At 31.2% G+C, this 25,911-nt stretch overlaps 2 protein-coding genes across 3 annotated transcripts in view; one reads left to right on the forward strand and one right to left on the reverse strand.

Annotated features, from left to right (window-relative positions):
- The window catches only part of LOC114332988 (protogenin A-like), a 470,567-nt gene that overhangs the window by 81,683 nt on the left and 362,973 nt on the right, over nt 1-25,911 (forward strand). The window lies entirely within an intron of this gene.
- On the reverse strand, nt 1,002-2,943 carry LOC114326897 (uncharacterized). Of its 2 annotated transcripts, XM_028275356.2 has the most exons (3): nt 2,489-2,943; nt 2,197-2,396; nt 1,002-2,142 (listed from the first exon to the last, which is right to left on the reverse strand). In XM_028275356.2, exons 1-3 carry the CDS (start codon nt 2,791-2,793, stop codon nt 1,283-1,285), a joined length of 1,365 nt encoding a protein of 454 aa, XP_028131157.2. In that variant the 5' UTR covers nt 2,794-2,943; the 3' UTR covers nt 1,002-1,282. The 2 variants fall into 2 exon arrangements, with proteins under 2 accessions (XP_028131157.2, XP_050507271.1); XM_050651314.1 differs by having other exon boundaries at nt 1,002-2,396.

Here is a 25,911-nt window from a genome sequence, read left to right on the forward strand (position 1 = left end):
ACAGCAGTATAAAGAATCATTCCGGAGTTAATGTAACAAACAAATACAGAGATATAAGACAAACTCAAATTAAAAACAAAGGAGAATAAGCAACAATAGGACATACCACATGTCAGTGTCTCCTTCCTGAAACATCCACATCAGTAGTTAAGAGATTATATATATATACAAGATCTATGCGCATATGTGGATGATGTTGCCATAATAAGCTGCAACAAAAGGGCATTAAGCCAAAAAGCTATAGAGCTGAAACGAGAAGCAGCTATGTTTGGTCTATATATAAATGAAAATTAAACAAAATATATGGAGTGCACAAAGCCGAATCAACATGAGAATCTGAAGGTAAACAACCATACCCACAAATTTGCCTCCATTTTCCCTTCCTAGATATGAAACGTAGACCCTCTCAACCACTGATGAAAATCAACTGAGAATATTCGAGCACAAAATACTAAGGAAGATATTTGGACCAATCCATTACAGCGATGGTTCGTGGAGAATTAAAACGAACTAATGCAGAGCACAGATATTGTTAGATCTGTAAAGTCACAAAGACTAAACTGGCTTGGTCACTTAGAAAGCATGCTAGATAATCCAGCTGTAAAAGTGATCCAGAGATGGAAGCCCCAAGGAAATAGAACAAGAGGAAGGTCCTGTAAAAAGTGGATATATGACATAAAGGGAGATCTTAAAACCATGAACATCAGGTAGTAGCGAAGGAAAGTATCTAACAAGACAGCATGACATTGTCGAGCAGGCCAAGACTCACAAAGGGTTGTAGCGCCAGTAGAAGAAAAAGAAACTTTTAATTTTGATGGTAAATTATTGTATCTGAACGTATCACCCAAACAAATATAAGATGTTGTAATTAGGTACAATCGTACAAGCGAGACGTGGCACGTGACCTTGTCGTAATGTGCATTTATCGCTGTGTATTTTCGGGCAAGGTCAGCCGCCAGGTCTCGTTTGTCAGATAGTAGTATAAATAAAACAAAGATAAATAATTTTTAAATGTTTAATAAATAAAATAGTTGTCTATAGTTCATTCGCTTTCAAGATGAGCTAAGACTCCAGTTTCAGACACCTAAATTCATGGGTTTTTTGTGCCCTCGCAGCTTGTAGTTGGTTAGAAATTAATTTATAATATAGAATAAATAAATTTCTAACCAACGACAAGCTGTGACAACACTGAAAACCCACAAATCAGGTGTCTGAAACTGGCGTCTTAGCTCATCTTGAAAGAGAATGAACTATAGTAGGTAATATTTGTTTTAATTGCAATTTATTGTATATATTTAATCACTGTTGGTAAAAAATATTTAAAATATACTAGCTTTAAGGCATTTATCATTTCACCTACAAATTCTTCGTCATATGGTATTTCTATAACAGAAATACTGTCATCAAACGATGAGTACACACAAAAATGACATTTTGATAAATTCAGTAAGAACATTCCAAGCTGGATTTGCCCATAATATTGGTGACTCGATTTCAAATGAAATTCTTGTGGAAATTCTCCTGCAAAACATTTCATAGTTTTAGCAGCCTCTGCAGCAGTTATCTTTTGTCCTATTACAGGACACTTAATTTCTATAAGGCAGTCCTTGTACACAATGCCATCAGGACTAAAACCAAGCCACGGTAGTTTTGGGTTTACAACAAGCCCCACATTTTCAATTTTGTTGTTAAAAATGGCTGAATATTTTTCTTTTGCCAAATGTTCAGTTTTTACACCATATAATGTTGCTTGGTTTCCTGTAAAAGACGAGTATAAAATTTTATTTATTTTTTCGAACCATTCACTATCATTGTGCCTGTTTTTGTGGAACGTGTACAAATTATAACATATGGACCCTGTTATTCTTAATTTCCTCTGATGTTTCCATAATTCATTGGATTGGCCTAACGTTTTGCTGCACAAATCAACAGCATCTTCTATTGACAAAAGTATATTTTTTTTATAAAATACTTGTTCTTCTTCGCTGAGATGTGGCATCTTTTGGAAAGAAGAAGAACAATTTACATCCACATTAATAACAGCATGAATTAGTGATGCTTGCAGTAGATCATCTGCTACATACTCATTGGAAAATGCATTTCTTCTTTTCAAATGAAGGCAAGCTTCTGAAGTTGGATGAGCTGTAAAAAAAATATTTATTGAAAATAAGATTACACACCAAAAATGCAACAAACCTTTTATTAAATTCAGAGCACAAGCTTGCAAAACTTCTTTGCTTGGACCACTTTTGTTGACAGAATCTTCTGTTTTTTTTACATGGCAAAAGTTTTCCATAGGTTCATCCTTGTATAGTTCTTTTGAATGTGTTTTCAATTTGCCCCACTTTTGTTGCAAATCCGTACAACCCAAATCATCTAAATTTGTTATTTTCTCCCTACAAAGTAAATATAATATGAATATAACCTAGTTAGATAAGGTAAAAATATACTTAAGTTTTTTAAAACAATTTACTTATACTTAACACACCTGTGCACATATAATAATACTGCAATAATGTGTTTGCATTTTTGTCCTGCTCCTGCTTTACAGGTACAAGCACATTTTATTGTTTTTTGTGTACCTTCACCACTCACTTTAATGTCTATTTCGTGGGGTTGATCATGGATTTTACTACTTTGCAAACAAAGAGCAAATATCTCAACTGTAGTGGTGGATTTGGATTTAATGCCACAAACAAATATGTGGTTGGCGTCGAAAACTGCTTCCCCTTCAATTAGTGGTCTCTTTGAATCACCACAATACTCAACAATGTCACTAACGCTTATTTCCATTTTGAAAAGATAAAATAACTTGCACTATTTACTCTAGAACCAAATAAAACAAGCAAATGCAATGGTAAACATTCAACTGTCATGTTTGTTTATACCATTTATATCGGCCATGACACTGCGATCGACCTGCCCCCTATATTCGGTTTCAATCGCGAATAACTATCCTCGCTAGTTCCGAGGTTGAACGATTTGCCTGTTACAACGGATTGAAGAAGTAAGGCTTAACGATCTTCAACTAACAGAGAAAAAACGAGAATCATAATAATTGACAGTTATTAATTCTTCCATATCATTTCTAGCATAATTTCTCGTTCCAAAGTCTGCGAATTGCTTAATATCATCTCTTGATTTCACCCAGATCTGCATTAAAATCTTATATTATTACCAATAATTCCTATGATAGAATATCTCATGAGTATGTCTTCTAATTGATCATAGAATGCTTTTTTCATTCTCACCCAGACCAACTTAGGAGCAAAAAAACACAAATAGACAACACAGAAATGTCACAAGAAAATTGAAGATTGTCGATCTACATCATGGATTTGTTACTGGTGCCCTTTACATATAATATTATACCTATAGCCCAGGGCTTATTGACTTGTGTACATTGATATCCACGGAAGGAGAAACAAGAGAAATAACATTTTTCCCTTATTGCGAACTGCGCTGGAAAATATCTTGTTTAGAGAGATGTAAAATGAATATTTGCGAATATAAATTAGTACTTACTTATTGAATATACTCGTATTTGCATCCTTTGAATAAAGGGCATTTCATAATGTGTAAACACAGAAGACTTTCAGAGTTATTTGATCACAAACAATTTGATTTCTTGATTTAACCAATTGAGATAAACATCGAGCTAATCCACCAGGGGTATATTTTAAATATCGATTGGCAGGTTTTCACTTGGAGGCAGGGTAGTTAGTGTGAATGATTTTATTCTGTATGAGTGCCTCTAGTGCAGTCACTGAAGATTTTCACATCCCGATTTCATTGAACCTCCATTGATTTTCATCAAAATTCGTGAGTAGTTAAAGGATACCTCAAGAAGCAAAAGTGATATGGTGCAACTTGCGCTTTTACTCAGGAATGGATGCCAGCCCTTCTCTAGGGTGAAAAATATTTAATTAAAAATATCCTTATAAGTCGATAGACGGACAAATAATTCTAAGCAAAATTTGATATATAAAGTTATTAAAATAAATCAATACTTTTTGAGTTTTAAAGATCAAAGATTTTAATTTTTGAAGTTATACTTCTTTACGATCGAGAGTGAAATTTTATAATTTCCTGGCGCATGCGCGCACAGACAATATGTAGTTCGTTGCTAATGTTTCAAGATAGGTATGTATATATCAGCGCAGATAAGTCATTAAAAGAATATATTAGTGTTTTTAGTAAATGTATTATTTATTATAATTTTTGTGTCTTTGGATTTGTCTTCCTCGGTAGTAAGATAATAAAATATCTAGGTACAACATTTTTATACTTCACATTATGATCTATTTGTCACCGTGTTGTGTAATATCCGAGATACTATATATCACTTACAAGGGGCTCGATAGCTCGGTTAGTAGAGCATTGGACTAGAGATCGAGAGGTCCTGGGTTCCAATCCCAGATGATTTACATTTTTTTTTTAATTTTTGGTTGTTTTAATAAAAGTTTTTTGAAAGTGGTAGGTAAGAAAGTTAGTTTAATATTTAAATAAAATACAACTAACCTGTTAAGTATATTATTTATTTCGTTGAAATTATATAATAGAAGTATAACTTCTTACGTGCGTACAAAGTAGACACACATTCTTTTTTTGTAAAAAATGCATGTTTTAAAGCGGTTTTTCATAAATAACTCAAAAACTAAAAGTTTTTACAAAAAAGTCACTATTACTAAATTTGAAGCTAATAAAAAATGGAATATATTCCTTACTTGAAAAACCTTTTATGTAATATTAATTCAAGTACATACTCAAATATTCAATTTTAAATAACGGGAAAACAATGCATTTTATAAAATATACTTCATCATAACACTAGTCAAAGTACTCAAGAATACCTATCAAATGAGGTCCAGAATAAGGTGATAGCATCAAAATTAAGCAACTTATGATGAAAATAAGATAACCGTTTCAAATATTTTAGAAAAAAAATAATAAAAAATAAAACTTACTTACGCCATTTCCGCAAAAATTAAAATTTATAGTAATCCCTATAAGGCTTTCTCAACTTTAGCGTAAGTAATGACCTCAAACATTTTGGTGAGTTTAGAATGCATATTTTTGAAAAAAAAAAAAACGATTTAAAAAATCAGAATATGAAGTTCAAATTTCGTAAATATTTTCTTTTGATAGTAACTCAAAAATACTCGATATACGTAAAAAATGGCACAGAACGAAATTTCAGTTTTTTTTTGTTGGCAAAGATTTTACTTGTTTTTTTATTTATGTAGGATAAAAAATAACCGAAATATAAACGATTAAAACCTAAATTTTACTGCGAGAACCATCCAAACGGCTCTCAAACATTTTATCTTTAAAAAATAAGGGATTTAAAAGAATAAATTTCGTAGGATTTTATAGCCCTTAAAATTACCTTTCAAATGGTTTTTGGATGAAACTGATATCATAAAAATGAACGGAGGTATTAAAAAAACATTAACATTTTTTTGGAAAAATTTTTGGAGCATAAATTTTGAAATAATTTTGGAGCATAAATTTTGAAATCATTTTGGAGCATAAATTTTGAAATCATTTTGGAGCATAAATTTAAAAAAAAATTGGAGCATAAATTTTGTATCATAAATTTTGATGCCATCAACTTCTTAAAGACCTCATTTTGATAAGTATTTCTGATGACAAGTATTTAATAACCATATAGGCCAGGGTAATAAGACAAAAATATACTGTGTTCGTGAAACTTCAGCAGCCAGGGTACTCAAGCGTTTTTTCGACAAGTAATACCTATAGGAACAAATTGTAACTATTTCCTGCGTAGGATCTGGCGGCCATTTTTATTTATAAACAATTAACTGTCAAAAAATGACATTTTCCCTTTTTTTTCAAATCAATGGAAAACAGTAAAACTAATGAGTTTTTTAGTACAAATATCTTTGAGATTATGGCAAAAGCTTTAAAATGACATATTACAAAGTTTGATATACTCATTTATTGTTAATATAATTGCGAAAAAAGGTCGGAATTGCAAAAAAAAATTATTTTCGCAATAACTGTTGTAAAAATTAGTGTACAGGTTTGAAATTTTTGTCAAATGAGGGTTCTTTTGTGCTTAATATGTGATAAAAATTTCAAAGCGATTCATTCCATTGTTTAAATTTTATTCGAATTGTTTATTTCAGAGAGCATTTTTGCAATAACATAAGTCAGAAAAAAATGACGTTAGAACCATTCCACAGGTGTCAAATGGAAGAGCATGAGCTATATTTTCAACTTGGTTTAAAAAAGCGAATAAAAAATGCATTTATTAATAATAAATAATTATGCAAAATTATCATAAATCTTTCCTTATAAACTTTTTGGATAACTTTTTCCAAAAAAATTAACTTTTTTACCCTGTTTTAAGTGCACTACTACCAAGTAATGTTATTTATATCATAATTGATAAATATATAATTTCTTATATAACAAAATAAAAAGTTTATAAGGAAAGATTTATGATACTTTTGCATAATTATTTATTACTAATAAATACATTTTTATTCGCTTTTTTTAAACCAAGTTGAAAATATAGCTCATGCTCTTTCACTTGACACCTGTGGAATGGTTCTAACGTCATTTTTTCTGACTTATGTTATTACAAAAAAATGCTCTCTGTGATAAACAATTTGAATAAAATTTTAACAATTGAATGAATCGCTTTGAAATTTTTATCACATATTAAGCAGCAAAGAGGCCTTATATGACAAAAATTTCAAAGCTGTATACTAATTTTTACAATAGATATTGCGAAATTAATTTTTTTTTGCAATTCCGACCTCTTTTCGCAATTATATTAACAATAAATGAGTATATAAAACTTTGTAATACGTCATTTTAAAGCTTTTTCCATAATCTCAAAGATATTTGTACTAAGAAAACCATAAGTTTCAATGTTTTCCATTGATTTGAAAAAAAAAGGGAAAAATGCCATTTTTTGACACTTAATTGTTTATAAATAAAAATGGCCGCCAGATCCTACGCAGGAAATAGTTACAATTTGCTCTTATAGGTATTACCTGTCGAAAAAACGCTTCAGTACCCTGGCTGCTCGAGTGTCATGGGAAAAACCTTATTACCCTGGACTAATATTATGTTATTAAAATGAATCGTTTTCCTGTTATGTATTTAAGTTTGAATACTTGTCAGGAACTTCAATGGAGGCTCAACGAAATCGGAGGTGCAAACTTTCAGTGACTGTACTAAATTTGATTTCTTGATTTAACCACTTATCGAGCCGATTCACCCGGGGTGGGGTATATTTTAAATATCGATTGTCAGATTTTCAGTTGGAGGCAGGATAGTTAGTGCATGATTGTATTGTGCATGAGTGCCTAGTTGAGTCGAACAAATCTAGTGGGGTGGTCTTCGATGCGGAACTAATAATAGGTCGTGGGCACCTACGATCAAGTATCTACATAACGGTACATCTGAACACACCGTTTATTCCGACCATCTTAATATGTTCTTACTAAATACCATACATATGAAATTATGTTTTCTCCTTCTGCAAATCTGTAAGTTAAATAGGCCTGGATCCCGCTTCCAAAAAAAGCTTATTTATAGCAATCCGAAAATTTGTTATAGGCCAGGAACCGAAGCTTTTCACCTCACAATTTTTACAGCATGCATCGATTTGCTTGAAAATTTGAGAATAAGTAGTGGATAGTCCAAGGATCAAAATCTATATGATTCCGAAAGGCGCTTTTACCATGGGGGTGATTGCCCCCCCGTCTCGGGGGTGGAAATTTTTTTATTATATTTTGACCGCAAAAGTTGATAAAAACACTCATTGTAAGCAAAAAATGTTCTATACATTTTTTTGATAAAATTAATAGTTTTCGATTTATTCGCTATCGAAACTGTTGTTTTGTATAGAAAAATCAATGTTTTTTCGATATACCTACTCATTTACGATTCACTCAATTTTTGCCATAGAAAAAATTTTTTCAAACCAAGTTCTTGTGAATTAAATAACCTACAATTGTATATTGAATGAAACATTTTTTCGTATCTGATGCTAATCCTATTCTGAAGAAAATGGCATTTCTTACTAAACTACAAAAATTCGTTATTCGCTTTTATCCCGAGTTTTTAAAAACGTATCATTCTAAGCCAGCCAAGCTTCTAGAATCTATTAATAATACATAAATAAATAAGAATGAATAAGGCCAATGACTAAAAACACCGCCATCTTACATTATTATGCTTCCAATTGGATTTCTCTTTTTTTTCTCAAAAAAAATATTGATTTTTTAACCGTAACTTTTTATTTTTTATTTTAGAAAGGTTGGTAAAAATAATTTTGTAGGTTTTTTTAAGATCTATAAGCTTATTAATATATATTAAATCTTTTTAAAATCCTCAGTCGCAAAAAGTAGTGACTTTGGAAGGGTTGGTAAAGGTGGCTTTTGCATGTTATTACAAGTTTTAATTGTCAATAGCTCACTCAATTTTTGCCGTAGAAAAAATTTTTGCAAACCAGGTTCTTGGGAATTAAAAAGCTACAATTTCATATTTAAACATTTTTTCGTATCTCTGATGCTAATCTTGCTATTCTGAAGAAAAGGCCATTTTTTCCAAACTACAAAAATTCGTTATTCACTTTTAACTCCATTTTCTAAACTAATAATTCTAAGTCGGTCAAACTTCTAGAACCTATTAATAATATACAGAGAGAGTCTGTAATTTGGAATAAATTCAAAATCTCAAATATTAATTGTTTTTTTTTTGAAAAATGCTTAGACCCTTCGATTATTATTTCAAATTGTCCTTTTTAACATACAATAATAATGTATACAGGGTGTTCCAATTTAGAGATATGACGTCATCGTTGATTTTCTTAAATAGCAAAACTGTCATTTTGATAGCTATTTTGAAAGGGTGTGTAAAGTTATACAAAACTGCAAAATTTCAAATTTTTATTCCCTACCATTTACAAGATAATAGAAAATAACAAAGTTATGTCTGTAATTTGGAATAAATTCAATAAATAAAATACTAATTGTTTTTTTGAAAAATGCTTAGACCCGTCGATTAGTATTTCAAATTGTCATTTTTGACATACAATAATAATGTATACAGGGTGTCCCAATTTAGAGATATGACGTCATCGTTGATTTTCTTAAATGGCAACACTGTCATTTTGATAGCTATTTTGATAGGGTGTGTAAAGTTATAAACAACTGCAAAATTTAAAATTTTTATTCCCTACCATTTAAAGATAATAAAAAAAACAAAGTTATGAAAAACAAGTAATCAAATAATAATTGAATTTAATTATTTCAATTAAGCAAATGCTCATAACGTTGCCCATTGACAATTTGACAATAATTGAGGGCAACATTATGAGTATTTGCTTAATTGAAATAATTAAATTCAATTATTATTTGATTACTTGTTTTTCATAACTTTGTTATTTTTTATTATCTTGTAAATGGTATGGAATAAAAATTTAAAATTTTGCAGTTGTGTATAACTTTACACACCTTATCAAAATAGCTATCAAAATAACAGTGTTGACATTTAACAAAATCAACGATGACGTCATATCTCTAAATTGGGACACCCTGTATACATTATTATTGTATGTCAAAAATGTCAATTTGAAATACTAATCGACGGGTCTGCGCATTTTTCATAAAAACAATTAGTATTTTAATTATTGAATTTATTCCAAATTACAGACATAACTTTGTTATTTTCTATTATCTTGTAAATGGTAGAGAATAAAAATTTGATATTTTGCAGTTGTGTATAACTTTACACACCCTATCAAAATAGCTATCAAAATGACAGTGTTGCCATTTAAGAAAATCAACGATGACGTCATATCTCTAAATTGGGACACCCTGTATACATTATTATTGTCTGTCAAAAAGGACAATTTGAAATACTAATCGACGGGTCTGAGCATTTTTCAAAAAAACAATTAGTATTTGAGATATTGAATTTATTCCAAATTACAGACTCTCTCTGTATAAATAAAAAAGACCAAATAAGGTCAATGACTAATTTTAATTAGGGTGGTAATTAGGGGGTTGTTTGCGATCACTTTTCGCTGAAATAAATAGGGACTGACATTCTTTTCATTATAAGTCACTTAATTTTTGAGCTAGAGACTTTTTTATTTCTGGAGATAGATATTTTTAAGTACTTTAAATTAGTTTGAAAAAGTTGTCCTCGAATAATGCATAGTTTTCCCGTCTTTTGACTTTGAAACTACAATATTTAGCATTTGACGAAGAAGAGCAAACATATAATAAAGTATAGCTCGATTACTATTGGTCTTAAAGAAAATTAAAAAAACGGTTTTGTTTATTTTTTCAAAAGGTACATTTTTGTTAAGTAAAGTTGTTTTGATAAAACGAAAACTTTTGAAGTTATTAGCAGAAAACCTATTAAAAACATTGACTTTTTCGATATAAAACTAACACTTTCGATAGCGAATAAATCGAAAACTGTCAATTTTATCAAAAAAATGTATAGAAGGTTTTTTGCTTAGAATGAACGGTTTTACCAACTTTTGCAATTAAAATATAATAAAAAATTTCCACCCCCGAGATGGGGCGGCAACCACCCCCATGGTAAAAGCGCCTTTCGGCATGATATAGATTTTGATCCTTGGACTATCCACTACTTATTCTCAAATTTTCAAGCAAAGCGACCCATTCTGTAAAAATTGCGAGGTTTTGTCCTATTTTAAGCTTCACTACTTAGTCTATTAATAGCTTATCGGTGTCTAGTCGGACAAACTTTGATGTACGGGAACACTGGAACTAGGGGAAGTTTTAATTGTAGAACGTGATTTTAATTGTGAATCGTGTCATTCTGACAAGCAGGGTTGGCAAAAACCAAGGTTTTTTGCAAAAAACGAAAATAAAAGGTTTTTGATTTAAACCAGGTTTATTTGGTTTAAACCAGGTTTATTTGAGATAAAGTATTATAAGTATAAATACTTTAAAAATGAATAAACTATTTTATAACATATTAGTAGTAAACAAAGAAAAAAATGATTAAGACAAATTTTATTTTTATTTACACATACAAAAAATTAATATACCTAACCAAAAAACATCTTTAAACTTAATAATATTCAAAACACTAAGTTCGAAAATACAAAAATACAATTTATTATCTTCAGTTTCTTCATTTGCGGCAGATGTATTAAAAACTTTAAATAAAAACACCAGTTTGGTTTTTTCTTAAAAAAAGCCAGTTAGTTTTAACCAGTTTGGTTTTTTTCTTAAAAAACCAGTTGGTTTAAACCAAGGTTTCAAGCATGTTGGTTTAAACCAGCCAACCCTGCTGACAAGTTTATGATTATGAAAACTAGGAAGTTGTTTTTAAGTTTATTCAATAGAAATCTTTATATAATTTATGAAACTATGTTTGTCCGACAGATATGTTGGGCATTTTAATAAGTCCGACACGTAGAACATGTCAAATAACAGGAATTATGTTGGTGGTAAATAGTAATCTCATTTTTGCATGAGAGTTTAATGAACGATTAAAGGTTTCTACATATTATCATGCACTCATCGTTTCCGGCACGTAGAGTAGTCTCCGAAAAACCTGATTTTACAAAGAGGTGTGTGATACGATAAATACGTTCCGGACAGTATGAATTATTGTTCATATTTAAAACCATTAAAATCAATATTTTTCGGAAACTAAACGCTACGTGCTGGAAACGATGAGTGCATGATAATATGTAGAAACCTTAACAAATCAATTGGAAGTTCTGTCCGACAAAATACATGGGACGTTTTCGTAGTCTGATGTTCAAAACCTGTAACCTGTTCCACAATTAAAACTTCCCCTGTTCCAGTGTTCCCTTTACATCAGGTTTGTCCGACTAGACACCGTTAAGCTATTAACAAATTTTCAGCTTGCTATTAATAAACCTTTTTTGGTACGCGGGACCCAGGCCTATATGTTTTTACTAAATACCATACATATGAAATGATGTTTTCTCCTTCTGCAAATCTGTAAGTTTAATTAATGTTCGCCGTTTTATGAATCTCGGAATTTATTATCATTTATTAGATACCGCCAATGTAATAACATATTCGGCGTAATAGATTTTGTTCGCATAAACTTAATTAAACATAGAGTGTGGTTCTTGCAGACACACATAAAATCGCAGAGAAGAAGAAATAACAACACAGCTTAAATCAAAGCTTCTTATAAGTAAAGCTCGGATTATAGGCAAAATGCCTTTTTTGCCTATTTTGCCTATTATAATTGTTTTTTGCACGTTTTGCCTTTTTTCGTAAATTCCGCCTATTTGTGCCTTTTTTAAAATTTCATGGTACTACCCATGATATTATTCTATTACTAAACCATTCTATAATAAAATTTTGGGTCAATAATAAAATATCAATGGTTTGTTTATATAACAGATTTCTAGGAAAATGTACCTGATCGAGACTTGAGGGTTAACTATTTGGAAATCCCTAAGCTTTATTAGTTTATTATCAGTTGTACAGTCGGTTACTGTATCAGAGTTTAGTCACAAATTGCTATATCCTAGTTTAGTTTTGTTGCGTATACCGAAAAGCAAAGAACACGTTTTAAAACGTTTTAGACATTTGTGTGAAAAGATGACATCTAAATTAAGGCTATGGATCGCACCTTATTCGGAACTTTCTGTAGAAGGAGATGGAGCATTTTGTAAACCATGCGGCAAATCGGTAAGTTTTATTTTTTCTCTTTGTTTCTCGTCCCACAACATAACTAAATTCTAAAGCGGTTTTAGAATTCTAATTATTTTTTTTTAATTCTCAGATTTCAAGTACAAAAAAAGTACTTTATTGACCAGCATTGTGGAATCCCACTTCATAAACGTAATTTGGAAAAATTAAATTCCTCTAAGTTAGCCCAAATATCTCTGCGGGATAGTTTTAAGCAGTTCAAAAAAAAAAAGGAGGAAGGCGCATTTAAATTTGATTTATGCCAGATGATGATTGCATCCAACATTCCTCTATATAAAGTTAATAACCCTAGTTTTAAATGCTTTTTCGAAAAATATCTTAATAAATCCTTACCGGACGAGAGTACATTGAGAAAACATACTGTGGAAAAATGTTATGTGGAATGTATTTCAAAAATTAAGCGGGAGTTAGAGGGCAATTTTTTGTATATTATCCTGTATGAAACGACATATGTATGCGGCAGGTATATAGCTAATTTAATGATTGGAAGTTTGAACGAAAACTTTGCGAGAAAACCTTATTTAGTTGCCGTTAAAGAATTGGAAACAACAAACAATTTAACAATAAGTCGATTTATACAAGATAGTTTAACAAACCTCTTTTTACCCAACCCTATACCAGTGAATAAAATAGTTTTAATGCTTTCAGATGCTGCGGCATATATGTTAAAAGCTGCTGTTAATTTAAAGATTTTTTATCCTAATTTAATTCATTGCACTTGTGTAGCCCACGGGGTAAATAGAATTGCTGAAGAAATAAGAAATATGTTTCCGTTGGTAAATAATTTTATAAATTTTATGAAAAAAGTTTTTGTAAAGGCTCCGTTGAGGGTGCAAATATATAAAGACTTCCCGGTGTCCCTTTGCCACCTAAATCAGTAATTACAAGGTGGGGAACCTGGCTCGAAGCAGTTTTTTTTTACTTTGAACACTGCAATGAAATAGAATTAGTTATGTCAGAATTTGATGATGATATTTCCGAAGCCATTCGAGAAGCAAAAAAAATATTAAAAAATCCCAAATTGAAACAGGAACTCGCTTATACCAATGACAATTATAAATTAATAGTTACCACAATTACCTTATTAGAAAAACAAGAGATACATTTATGTGAGTCAGTAAAACTAATAGATAATTTAAAGACGAAAATTAAATCGGCACCTGGAAGTAACGGTCAATTAATTTTTAAAAAAATGAAATATGTTTTCGACAAGAATGAAGGTTTTTCGTTTTTATCTAATGTTGCTAAAGTTTTGAATGGGACATTTTCCGAGGAATTACAAATTATGCCAGATTTATTCGCTCTGAAATATGCTCCAATTACATCTGTCGATGTCGAACGTTCGTTTTCAATGTATAAATTAATTTTAAGTGATCGAAGACATAGTTTTAAGACCGAAAATATTAAAAAAAATTTAGTTGTTTCTATTAATGATAAAATTTTAAGTGGTTACAATGTTTAATTATTAATTAACAGTTATTTAGTTACTAGTTTATTTATACTAATGTGTAAATATACCTGCCTTAAGTTAATATTACGTTAATTCACTTTGTACAATAAATAATAAGTTATATTCCTTTATTACCTATATTTTGCCTAAGTGTTAATATTCCTACCTTTTTTAATAAAAATCTTTGCCTATATAGGCGCCTTTTTCTTCAATTTTTGTTGCCTATAAATCCGAGGTTTACTTATAAGCATAGTCAGTATACAATATTTCAGTCTCAGAATGTGCAAAAATGTATTTTATGTAGTTAAATTATTACATAAATAATAAACATACTAAAAATTTACCGGATGCTAAGTAATGATGCGAGGAACTACAGATTATGATGGAGGAACTCACAGACAGCTCCCAATGCTGCGTCGGCCTAAAAATGAATATGACAAAAACAATGGCAAACACAGACGATCCCAGACGTATGCATATAAATGGCGCTTAGATAAAACAATTTTATGAATGTATCTACCTAGATGATAAAGCAGGCAAAAGAAAAACACTTTGAAGAGAAATGCAAAGAGATCGAGGATCTCCAAAAAAGATACGATCTATTTAACCTACATAAGAAAGTCAAAGAAATGGCTGGACTAAGAAAGCAAAATCTAACTGGTGCACTTCGGGATAGACACGGGGTCGCTATAACAGAGACCGATGAGAAAGTACAACGTTGGGCAGAATACATCGCTGAACTGTTCGATGATGAAAGAGGGTACCTGGAACACATAGAACTTACTTCAGGAGAAATAGGTCCATATATTACAACGGAAGAAATAATACATGCGTTAAAAACAATGAAGAACAGAAAAAGCCCAGGACCTGACATGCTTCCTATCGACCTTTTAAAAATTATAGATGAGCAGCATATTGATGTTTTAGTGGTACTCTTGAACAACATTTATAGCTCAGGCACATTACCCAAAGAATGGTTGACGTCGATCTTTATTTGCCTCCCTAAAACGAAAAACGCAAGAGAATGCGGCGACTACCGCACCATTAGTTTGATGTCCCTGCGGCGACTACCGCACCATTAGTTTGATGTCCCATGTGCTAAAGTTGCTACTGAAAGTCATCCATAACCGAATATATCATAAACTAGACATAGACATTAATGATACGCAATTTGGGTTTCGCAAAGGCCTGGGAACTCGTGAAGCTCTTTTTTCACTTAACATACTTATACAAAGGTGCCTGGACGTCAATCAAGATATATATGCTTGTTTTATTGACTATAATAAAGCATTCGACAAAGTACGACATGAACAATTAATGCATGTCCTGGAATCAAAGAAGCTAGACTACAATGACCTCAGGATTATATCGAATTTATACTATAAGCAACGAGCAAAAGTACGTGTTAACGATCAGCTGTCAGAGGAAATTGAAATCAGACGTGGAGTGAGACAGGGATGCGTGTTGTCGCCGGTTCTTTTTAATGCCTACTCGGAAGAGATCTTGAAAAAAGCTCTTGAGGGTGAAACAGCTGGAATAAAGGTAAATGGAGTTCCCATTAACAACATTAGATATGCGGATGACACTGTCATCTTAGCTGAAAATATTGGGGATCTTCAGAGGCTGGTGACCAGAATAGCAGAGTTTGGAGAAGAATACGGGCTAACAATGAATGTCAAGAAGACAAAGTTTATGAGAATATCGAAAACTCAAAGAAATAACGAAAATCTCGTCATAAACGGATCCAATATCGAACGAGTCGATCAATATGCATACCTTGGAACAATGATCAACCAGGAGATTACTTACAGGAAATCAAAATCAGGATAGAAAAGGCTAGAGCAAATTTTAACAAAATGAGGAAAGTGCTCTGCAAAAGAGATTTGAAGTTGGAGCTAAGAGTTAGGTTGGCTGGGTGCTACGTTTTCTCGACTCTGTTTTATGCAATGGAAGCTTGGACCTTGAATGCTGCATCAATGAAAAAACTAGAATCATTCGAGCTGTGGGTGTACAGAAGAATTCTGAAAATATCGTGGACAGAACACGTTACAAACAAAGAGGTTCTGAGAAGGATGAATAAAGAAATGGAAATCCTAAATACCATCAAAACAAGAAAATTGGAATATCTCGGACATATTACACGTGGAGAGAGATACAGCTTGCTCCAATTGATTATGCAAGGAAAGATTCAAGGAAAGAGAAGCATAGGGAGACGCAGAATATCGTGGCTGCGCAACCTGAGAGAGTGGTACGGATGTACATCAGATGAACTTTTCAGAGCAGCCATCTCTAAAATACGAATAGCTATGATGATTGCCGACCTCCGCCGCGGAGATGGCGCTTAAAGAAGAAGAAGATCTACCTAGGCCAAATTCCGAAACTTGACAACGAGAACTAAAGTGCGGAGATCACTAAAAAGCACAATGCGGAGGGTAAAAGCACACATCGGCACAATATCACTTGTTTTGTTTGACATGTTATCTACGTGTGTGCCAAATTTAATGTCAATCCAAGTGGTTTTTTAAAATTTAGATCAAAAACCCTGAGTAGGTAAACGTACTATAAACCGTTATTTTTGAAATAATTTATTAATAACAACAAAGTCGGAACGTGGTTTAAGCTATCACGACTAGTGGCAATCGATTTAGCGTATAAAAATACTATGAAGAAGACTACAAACTTGCTGTAGATAGCGCAATATTTCGAGCTCCTCGGCGAATAAACAATTATTTTGTTATCGCGACTAGTCGCATTCGATTCAGCGATCAAAAATACACCAGAGAAGACCTTAAGGCCTATTTCATACTTTACGACTTCGGTCGTCACGACAAACGGTCGTAAAGACAGTTTGTCGTACATTCCATTAGTCCAATACAGCAATATACGGAGCCTTTCACACAGGACGACCACGACTAACTGTCGTGCCGTTGCTCTTCGGCTGTCGTCCAATGTCACTGCAATGGACGACGGTCGTGTCGTGCCGTGCTATCAGTGAACCACGGGCATAAATTAATGCTTCCATACTTAACGACAGTTAGTCGTGTAGTACCAATGAATCCAGTGGCCACGTACATAATGGTAAACAATATAGATGAGGAATTTTTAAATACATAGATACAATACATATACATACATAGATACCTACATAATAGATACAATTTTACCTACATACAAGCATCTGGTTGGTATTATTTTATTGTGAGGACAAAAATTTCAATAGATTTTGTGAGGACTTTGTCAAAGTGCCGAGAAATAGACCCTATTATAAAATGCATTATTATCAATGTACCCTATTATAAAAATTAAATCATAAATGTTTCATCGAGAAGATCTAAAATTTGTTGTTAATAATTTAAAGATTCTTTTATTGCACCGTTTAGTGTCCATGGACATAAACGTAGATTCGTGTTTTATTAATGATTATTTAAATATGTATAGATATTAATATAATCGGTATACAGTGCGTCCATAAAGTAACGCATAAATTCATTATTTCGTAAACCGGCGATACTAAGGAAACATCTCGAAACCGGTAGACTTTTATTTTTAAATTCCGATTTTTTGGCATATATATCATACTAGTGACGTCATCCATCTGGGCATGATGACGTAATCGACTATTTTTTTAAATGAGAATAGGGGTCATGTGATAGCTCATTTGAAAGGGTATTCAATTCTCTATTCACTAGTATACACATTAACATATTTATTTATACAAGGTGTTCAAAAAAACATTTTTTTAATTAAAATAATTGAGACAAAAAGAAGAATGTATGTAATTTATTTAATTCAAAATACGTTTAACTGTTGTCAGAAAACAGGAAAAAAATGTTTATTTGACAAATAAATATTGTTTTTCGCTTAAATTCGATGTTAAAGCTGCCACCCACCTGTCTCTTGGCAGTTTGAACATTTCGTTTAAACGAAAATCAATGTTTATTTGTCAAATAAATTTTTTTTCTCTTTTCTGACAGTAGTAAAATGCATTTTGATTTAAAATAAATTACATATATTCTTCTTTTTGTCTCACTTATTTTAATTAAAAAATGTTTTTTGAACACGCTGTATAGATAATTATGTTAATGTTTATATTATTGGATAGAGAATTAAATACCCTTTCAAATGAGCTATCACATGACCCCTGTTCCCATTTAAAAAAATCATCGATTACATCATCACGCCCAGATGGATGACGTCACGAGGATGATATATATGCCAAAAAATCGTAATTTAAAAATAAAAATCGACCTGTTTCGGGATTTTTCCTTAAAGTCACCGGTTTACGAAATAGCGAATTTATGCGTTACTTCATGGACGCACTGTATTAAATAAAATAAAATCAGTTTTTTAGAAGGATCTTTTAAATATTGAAAGATGAAAATTGAGCCAAATAACAATAATAATTATTGTTTACTAATTAAATTGTATTTATTAACAAAATAGGTAATCTTTTTCTCATGGGCATCTTTCAGTGCGTCACAGTTTTTTGATTTCTTTCTAACGCATTAAATTTTATGTGACAGAAAAAAGGCACGTCTGTGATTACAGACATTTATAACATTTATTCTAGTTGTCGATAGATGGCACTATAATCGAAAAAAAAATTATTTATGGATTATATAATATATCTACGAATATAATCTGTACAATTTATAAGACTATACAAATCAAAGAAAATAGCATTTTATAAATGCAATAAACAAAATTGATTTGTTTTTATGCCACATAATATGTTTTTTATACAACATAATATATTGCTACTGGACTGGGACAACAAAAATGGTACAACAATCCTTAACCCGCGAGTAGTCGCGCCGTTAGATAGAATCTCACATTTTATCCTTTTTCGCGATAACTTGATGAAAAATTTTGCAATTTTGAAAAAAATTCGTAAGTGCCTCGAGGAAGGGTGTAGTAATGCGTAGGATTTTTTTTTATTTTTTTCTTCTTCTTTTTGTGGAATTTATGGCTTTGGGGAGAGCCAATTAGCTTTAATAATTGTTAGAAATAATATTTCTAACATAACAAGTAAATAAAAATACTATAAAATAAAAATTTGTTGTAAATTCGTATTTAAATTCGTATTGTGAGATAGAATCTAACACGCGACTATTCACGTTACAGAAGTGAGCGCGACTACTCCCGGGTTAAAGCAAGCATTTAATTTAATAAGCTGGGATTACCAAAAATGATGTGGGAGAACAAAAACAACATTTATGTAATTTAATGTTTTGCATTTTGATAACTTGTATGAAGAAAAATTTGGAAGTACACCGCAAGAAAGGCTGAGAGAAACAAATCACATGGGGAACAATTAAGAGATATTTCAAGAGAAGAACTGGTAGAAGTGATACGAAAATTAAAGATAGGTAAAGCTCCAGGCTCCAGCGGAGGATGAAATTCCACCAGAAGTGATCAATTTTTTAGGAGAGAAAGGGAAAGACTGGTTGTGGACAATATGCAAAGATGCATGGAAGGAGAAAAGGATCCCAAAAGATCCGAAACTCGCCCGAAAAAAGCGAGGAAACTCTACGTCACTGACATGCGGAAATAATTAAAAAATTTATTTTGGTCATTTCACTCAACGAAAAAGGTACGTAATATCAATAAAAATGTTAATTCAGACAACAAACGCAATACTTAAAATTTGTCCAATTCTTGGTTTTATTGGCACAACAAAACGATGTTCATAAATTCATTATTTTCGTTCGTTGAGCCAATGTATTACGTTTATTGAATGGATGAACATTCATTATGTATACCATAATATCACTTTATTGGTATTACGAACTCTGTTCACTGAGTCAACGAACACTATTTATTGATATTACGAACTCTGTTCACTGAGTCAACGAACACTGTTTATTGAAACAACAACGTCGTTAATTGACCGACGAAGACTATTCGTTGTGTCAATAACAGTGATTCTCCTAACGTATTTCGTTTATTTCTACAATTATTTCCGTTTATTGTTACAATTAATTCCGTTCATTCCCACAATAAATACGGTTTTTCTTACAAGCAATTCTATTCATTCTTACAATCAGTTTCGTTCATTCCTACTATGAACGTATTTTATATTAATAATTACTGAATTCAATAGCCAAATGTATGATATTAATTGATTAATAATAATTTTTTAAATCCCCCTCTTTTTGTCCTTAACCTAAAGGACTTTACACTGTGTGATTTTTCACATGATTTCACTTATACAGTGTACTGGAATAAGTGTTACACTCCCCCCACCCCCTTATTAACTTATTCATTTTTAGCACATAAGCAAAACGCTCGGACAGGTCGATTTTTAAAATAATCAAAGTATATTATAACATCAATGTTTCGAACTTTACACGATCCCTCTTCAGGTGACAGGCGCGGCTTAACTTTGATTTTTTTAATGGGAAGTACGTCATGTGACAGCTTGTTTAAAAGCGTTTGAAATAGTGATTCCAAAAATGTATAACACTTTAATTCTTTTTGAGAGCGCAGGTGCAAAATTTCGATCGAATTATTTTTAAACGCATTCATTTTTTTTTGGAATTCTGAGAAAACTAATAAGTATTTTTGAAAAATTTAAACGCAGAATAAAATATTACATTATTACCGAGGGCAGAAAGTCCCTTAGAATAATCAAAAAGTTTCTGTTGAATGGTATGCCTATTTGAAATTAAAAATCATACTAAATTTTCTCTTTTTCACCCCTGTGACTTATTAAAATAATCATTACAGAGGTTCTCAGGGACTTCAGACCATCGATAATACTGTAATATTTTATTTTGCATTTAAATTTTCAAAAATAATAATTAGTTTTCTCAGGATTCGAAAAAAATTAATACATTTAAAAAGAATTCGACCGAAATTTCACGATAATAGACACACAAAACTTCCTTCTACTACGGACTGCACTTGAAAACGAAATGCAATTATTATTCGGCACTTCGGTAACACAGAGAAGCTAAGGGTATCACGATAAGGAAAAGCCGTTAACTTTCAAATGGTCAAGCAAAACATTTATTGTCTCAACAACTACGATTATTGTCACAATGAACGCATTGTTTGTGGGTATTAAATGCAGTAGTAGATTGATTAATGCATTCGTTGTCAAAACAATCAATTTACATATATTCAATAATCATATATTACTCTATATTAACAACATTTGTACATTGTTTTAATGAAATCTGTACGTTGTCACGATAAACCAAGGTAATTGCTTGTCATCTACGAAATCAAGAACGTGAGTTGCTGCCAGAATTAACAGTATTTATTAAATATACGAAACTAAGTTATTGGCTGAATAAATTGAGTGTTATTGATTAATGTACTCTAGTTATTCTCACAATTATTATTCAATCATTGTGACAATAACCAAATACATTCGTCCATGTCTAAAAGTTCGTTGAAACAACAAATTAAATTGTTGTGACAACGAAATACTATTCAGTAATCACTGTTAATCAATATTACGAACTAAATTTTTTTGAGTGTTCTTAAATCTCCAAAAAGTGTATGATATAAACCTACTTCCTCTCTTCTTCCATTGACTGGATGCACCCAATGTAGGCGATTACGTCTCTGTTTTTTTTGTTACGGCGATAAATTAACCATAAAGCCAAAATTTTTGCCCGATTCATTCTACGCCCTGTGCTTTCTACGACAATAAGATGAATACTGTCGTAAAGTGTGAAAGTCCGATGAGCACGACAAACGGTCGTACGACCGTTTGTCGTGACGACTAAAGTCGTAAAGTATGAAATAGGCCTAACACTATCAATTTCTTTACAGGGCTTCTAATAATACGTGAAAAATACCTAATTTTACCATCATTTGTTGATAACAATTAAACGCACCATATTTGGGCTTCCAGACCAGTTCCATTGGAATCAGCGACTCAAAAAACCTATAATACCACCATCAAATCACGGTGAGCTAGAATTTCCCACGGGACCCCCTATGTTGCGACTAGACTAATACTTAAGGTGTAGTCTTGTGGGTACACTTTCTAGCTTGTATAATATTGCCTGTACTCACTCCAGTAAAAGATATAAATGTTTGTTCAACAATTTAAATGATAATCAACAATAGTTCTAAAACTTATAATTACCCCAGGCTGTGGGTGAAAAATAGGTCGATTTCAGGATATAATTCAGGAATTTTTGAAACCTATCAGATCAGGTGTTGTAAAGGACGATGCCAGGAATAACTTGTACTAAAATGTAACCAAAAATATTGTGCGCTTTTTTTTAATTGCGATTTTCATTTGTTAAATTTGCAATTTTTAATGATTTTTAATTTTGCAGCTTAGGATATTGATTTTAGAGAAAAACTTTTTAATAGACAGTTGTAGCAAATTAAAAAACCTACAATTTGAGGTATGGTAGGTTTAATTTAGTTAATTGGTTATTGCAAAACAGCCTGCGAAAGGTCCAAAATGGCCGTTTTTTACAATTGCATTATTTATTGTACAAATAATTTTTTTTATTTTTTAAAGCTTTAAAATGAAGATCTTTCAATTCCAAACATAAAAAAATTGTAAAGCCAGATTAACGAATTTGTTGCTTAGATATTATAAATTGTTCATCCCAAGAGGTCAAATGTCGAAGGCTATAACTTTTTGAAAAAAAAAAATCGTAGAGAGTTGGTGAAACATCCAATCTCCTTCTAAAGAGTTATATTTTCATATTCTGATGTAAATAAATGCGTAAAACATTTTTAAATTTCTAATTTTTGGGTTTGAAAATAAGGGGTCAATTTCGTTATAAACATTTAGAGCTGAAGCGGCCCTGTACATCCTATGAGTTTTCAACTTACAGATTATTGTTGCTGAAGATGAAACGTAGATTTATAAAAAAATAAAAAATTTCTACGACCAACTGAAGCCGAGATAATTTTTGGGTTTGGAAATAAGGGGGCAAATTTCATAAAAACATTTAGAGCTGAAGCGGCCCTGTACATCCTATGAATTTCTAACTTACAGATTATTGTTGCTGAAGACAAAACCAAGATTTATAAAAAAATTAAAATTTTCTACAACCAACTGAAGCCGAAATAATTGTTTTTTTTTTCTTAAATCGTGGTGCCTTTATTTATAACAATTAAGAAATTACTTTACAGTCATTGACTAAAGAAAGACTTATATTATCTTAAAATAAAAATTATTATAAAATATAATTACATATAATTATTAAAAATTATTTTTAAAGTCGGTGCTTTTGCGAGCGGCCGAATTTTGCAAATCGCCCGACTCGCTTCAAATCCGCGCGCTCGGAAAATTTTTACGTAACTTGTATTAAATTTTGACAGAAAACAATTTAATAATATTACCATTATAATATACAGTCTATTTACCACTGTATTTGTTTTTCTTGATAAACTTTTATATTGAAATTTAATTTCTGAAGAAATAATATTACAAAAATGATACATATATATGAAATATATAACTATATTTTTAATTTTTTCATTGTTATATAATTATAATAATAATAATGTTACTTCTTACTATAATATACAATATAAAACTTTTTCTTCTTGTAGTCATATTCGTTTTGGATTTCACATATAAAAGTTTATCAAGAAAAACAAATACAGTGGTAAATAGACTGTATATTATAATGGTAATATTATTAAATGGTTTTCTATCAAAATGTAATACAAGTTACGTAAAAATTTTCCGAGCGCGCGGATTTGAAGCGAGCCGGGCAATTTGTAAAATTCGGCCGCTTGCAAAAGCACCGATTTTAAAAATAATTTTTAATAATTACATTTAATTATATTTTATGATAATTTTTATTTTAACATAATATAAGTCTTTTTTTAGTCAATGACTGTAAAATAATTTCTTAATTGTTATAAATAAAGGCACTACGATTTAAAAAAAAAACAATTATCTCGGCTTCAGTTGGTTGTAGAAAATTTTTATTTTTTTATAAATCTTCATTTTGTCTTCAGCAACAACAATTTGTAAGTTAGAAACTCATAGGATGTACAGGGCCGCTTCAGCTCTAAATGTTTATAACGAAATTTGCCCCCTTATTTTCAAACCCAAAAATTAGAGGTTTAAAAATGTTTTACGCATTTATTTACATCAGAATATGAAAATATAACTCTTTAGAAGCAGATTGGATGTTTCACCAACTCTCTATGATTTTTTTTCAAAAAGTTACAGCCTTCGACATTTGACCTCTTGGGATAAACAATTTATAATATATGAGCAACAAACTCGTTATTCTGGCTTTACAATTTTTTTTATGTTTGGAATTGAAAGATCTTCATTTTAAAGCTTTAAAAAATAAAAAAAATGATTTGTACAATAAATAATGCAATTGTAAAAAACGACCATTTTGGACCTTTCGCAGGCTGTTTTGCAATAACCAATTAACGAAATTAAACTTACTATACCTCAAATTGTAGGTTTTTAAATTTACTACAACTTTCTATTAAAAAGTTTTTCTCTAAAATCAATATCCCAAGCTGCAAAATTAAAAATCATTAAAAATTGCAAATTTAACAAATGAAAATCGCAATAAAAAAAACCGCACAATATTTTTGGTTACATTTTAGTAGAAGTTATTCCTGGCATCGTCCTTTACAACAGCTGATAGGTTTCAAAAATTCCTGAATTATATCACGTTTTTTCACCCACAGCCTGGGGTAAATGTAATGCAAGCGAAGATAATTCCCATTTTTGTGGCACCTTTAAGAACAATTTTCATGCGTATCACCCTCCGATTTCCAGCTACTGAAGGGGATCCCAAGCAATTTTCCTCACCAATTCCAAATAGCATAACGTACTTATTATGATAAAGAATGAAACGTTTTAATCCGTTGTGATATATAACATAAGGAAAGCCACGAAAGCCGTACGCAACGTACCCTTATAAATATGAGCAGCGAGGGTTGTTGATTTCAAGAAAGGAATTTGTAGCCCTTACGCGTTAACCAATTAGTCATATTTTCAGCAATCTAATGGGCACAGTGGGTGATTTATCAAGTTGATGGGACGTAAATTCAAATTTTTAGCAAATTCAATTTTAGCGAGAGATCAAAGGGTCTCGAAAACTTTGCGTTCGGAAAAGCTCTTTGATATTTTAGAGCTATTTTTTGTTAAATGGTTCTGCACATGATTAACTTATGAACGTATGCCATGACAATATGAACAAAAAGTTAATCAATATGAAATTAACTGTAATTGCCGTATGTTCTAGCTACCGTAAGAAACATAACTTGTATTCATGCCCATTGGATAGTTGCCTAAACGTCCGTGATCAAGTTTTATTATTTTTATTTATTTATAGGGTGATTGAGTAGTGGGGTAAAGCTCAATAGATCCGCTATAGTAATAGATAGCAATAAAAGTTAATAACAAAAATTTTAGCCACCTTTGAGCTTCACATTTCAAAATTAGTTAGAATGTCACAGGGTATTCGATAACACAGTGGCAGACCAAACTTATGTTTTTTTAAATGGAACACCCTATATTTTATTTTATATTCGAAATCCTGTTAACTTCTCCATCACAAAAATATAAAGGTTTGTTATGTTATACAGGGTATTTACAAAGTTATAACCAATTTTGTATGAAAATCGTAACAAGTTCAACTCCCTGTATAAATAAAAATAAACACAACAGCAATGGTTTATTCATGCCATATTTTTTTATTTATTGTCAAAATTTTCAAGAATTATTGATATTGCTAATTTTCTTTATATCAAATACAGGGTGAGTCAAAACGC

This window comes from Diabrotica virgifera, chromosome 5 (assembly GCF_917563875.1).
Source record: "Diabrotica virgifera virgifera chromosome 5, PGI_DIABVI_V3a".
Classification (NCBI taxonomy): domain Eukaryota; kingdom Metazoa; phylum Arthropoda; class Insecta; order Coleoptera; family Chrysomelidae; genus Diabrotica; species Diabrotica virgifera.

Excerpts from the sequence above, each read along its gene's own strand:
- LOC114326897 (XM_050651314.1), bottom strand. The coding sequence starts at position 2,793 with ATGGAAATAAGCGTTAGTGACATTGTTGAGTATTGTGGTGATTCAAAG. Across the intron at positions 2,397-2,488 it reads GTATTATTATATGTGCACAG|GGAGAAAATAACAAATTTAG; the intron begins GTGTGTTAAGTA and ends TTTACTTTGTAG.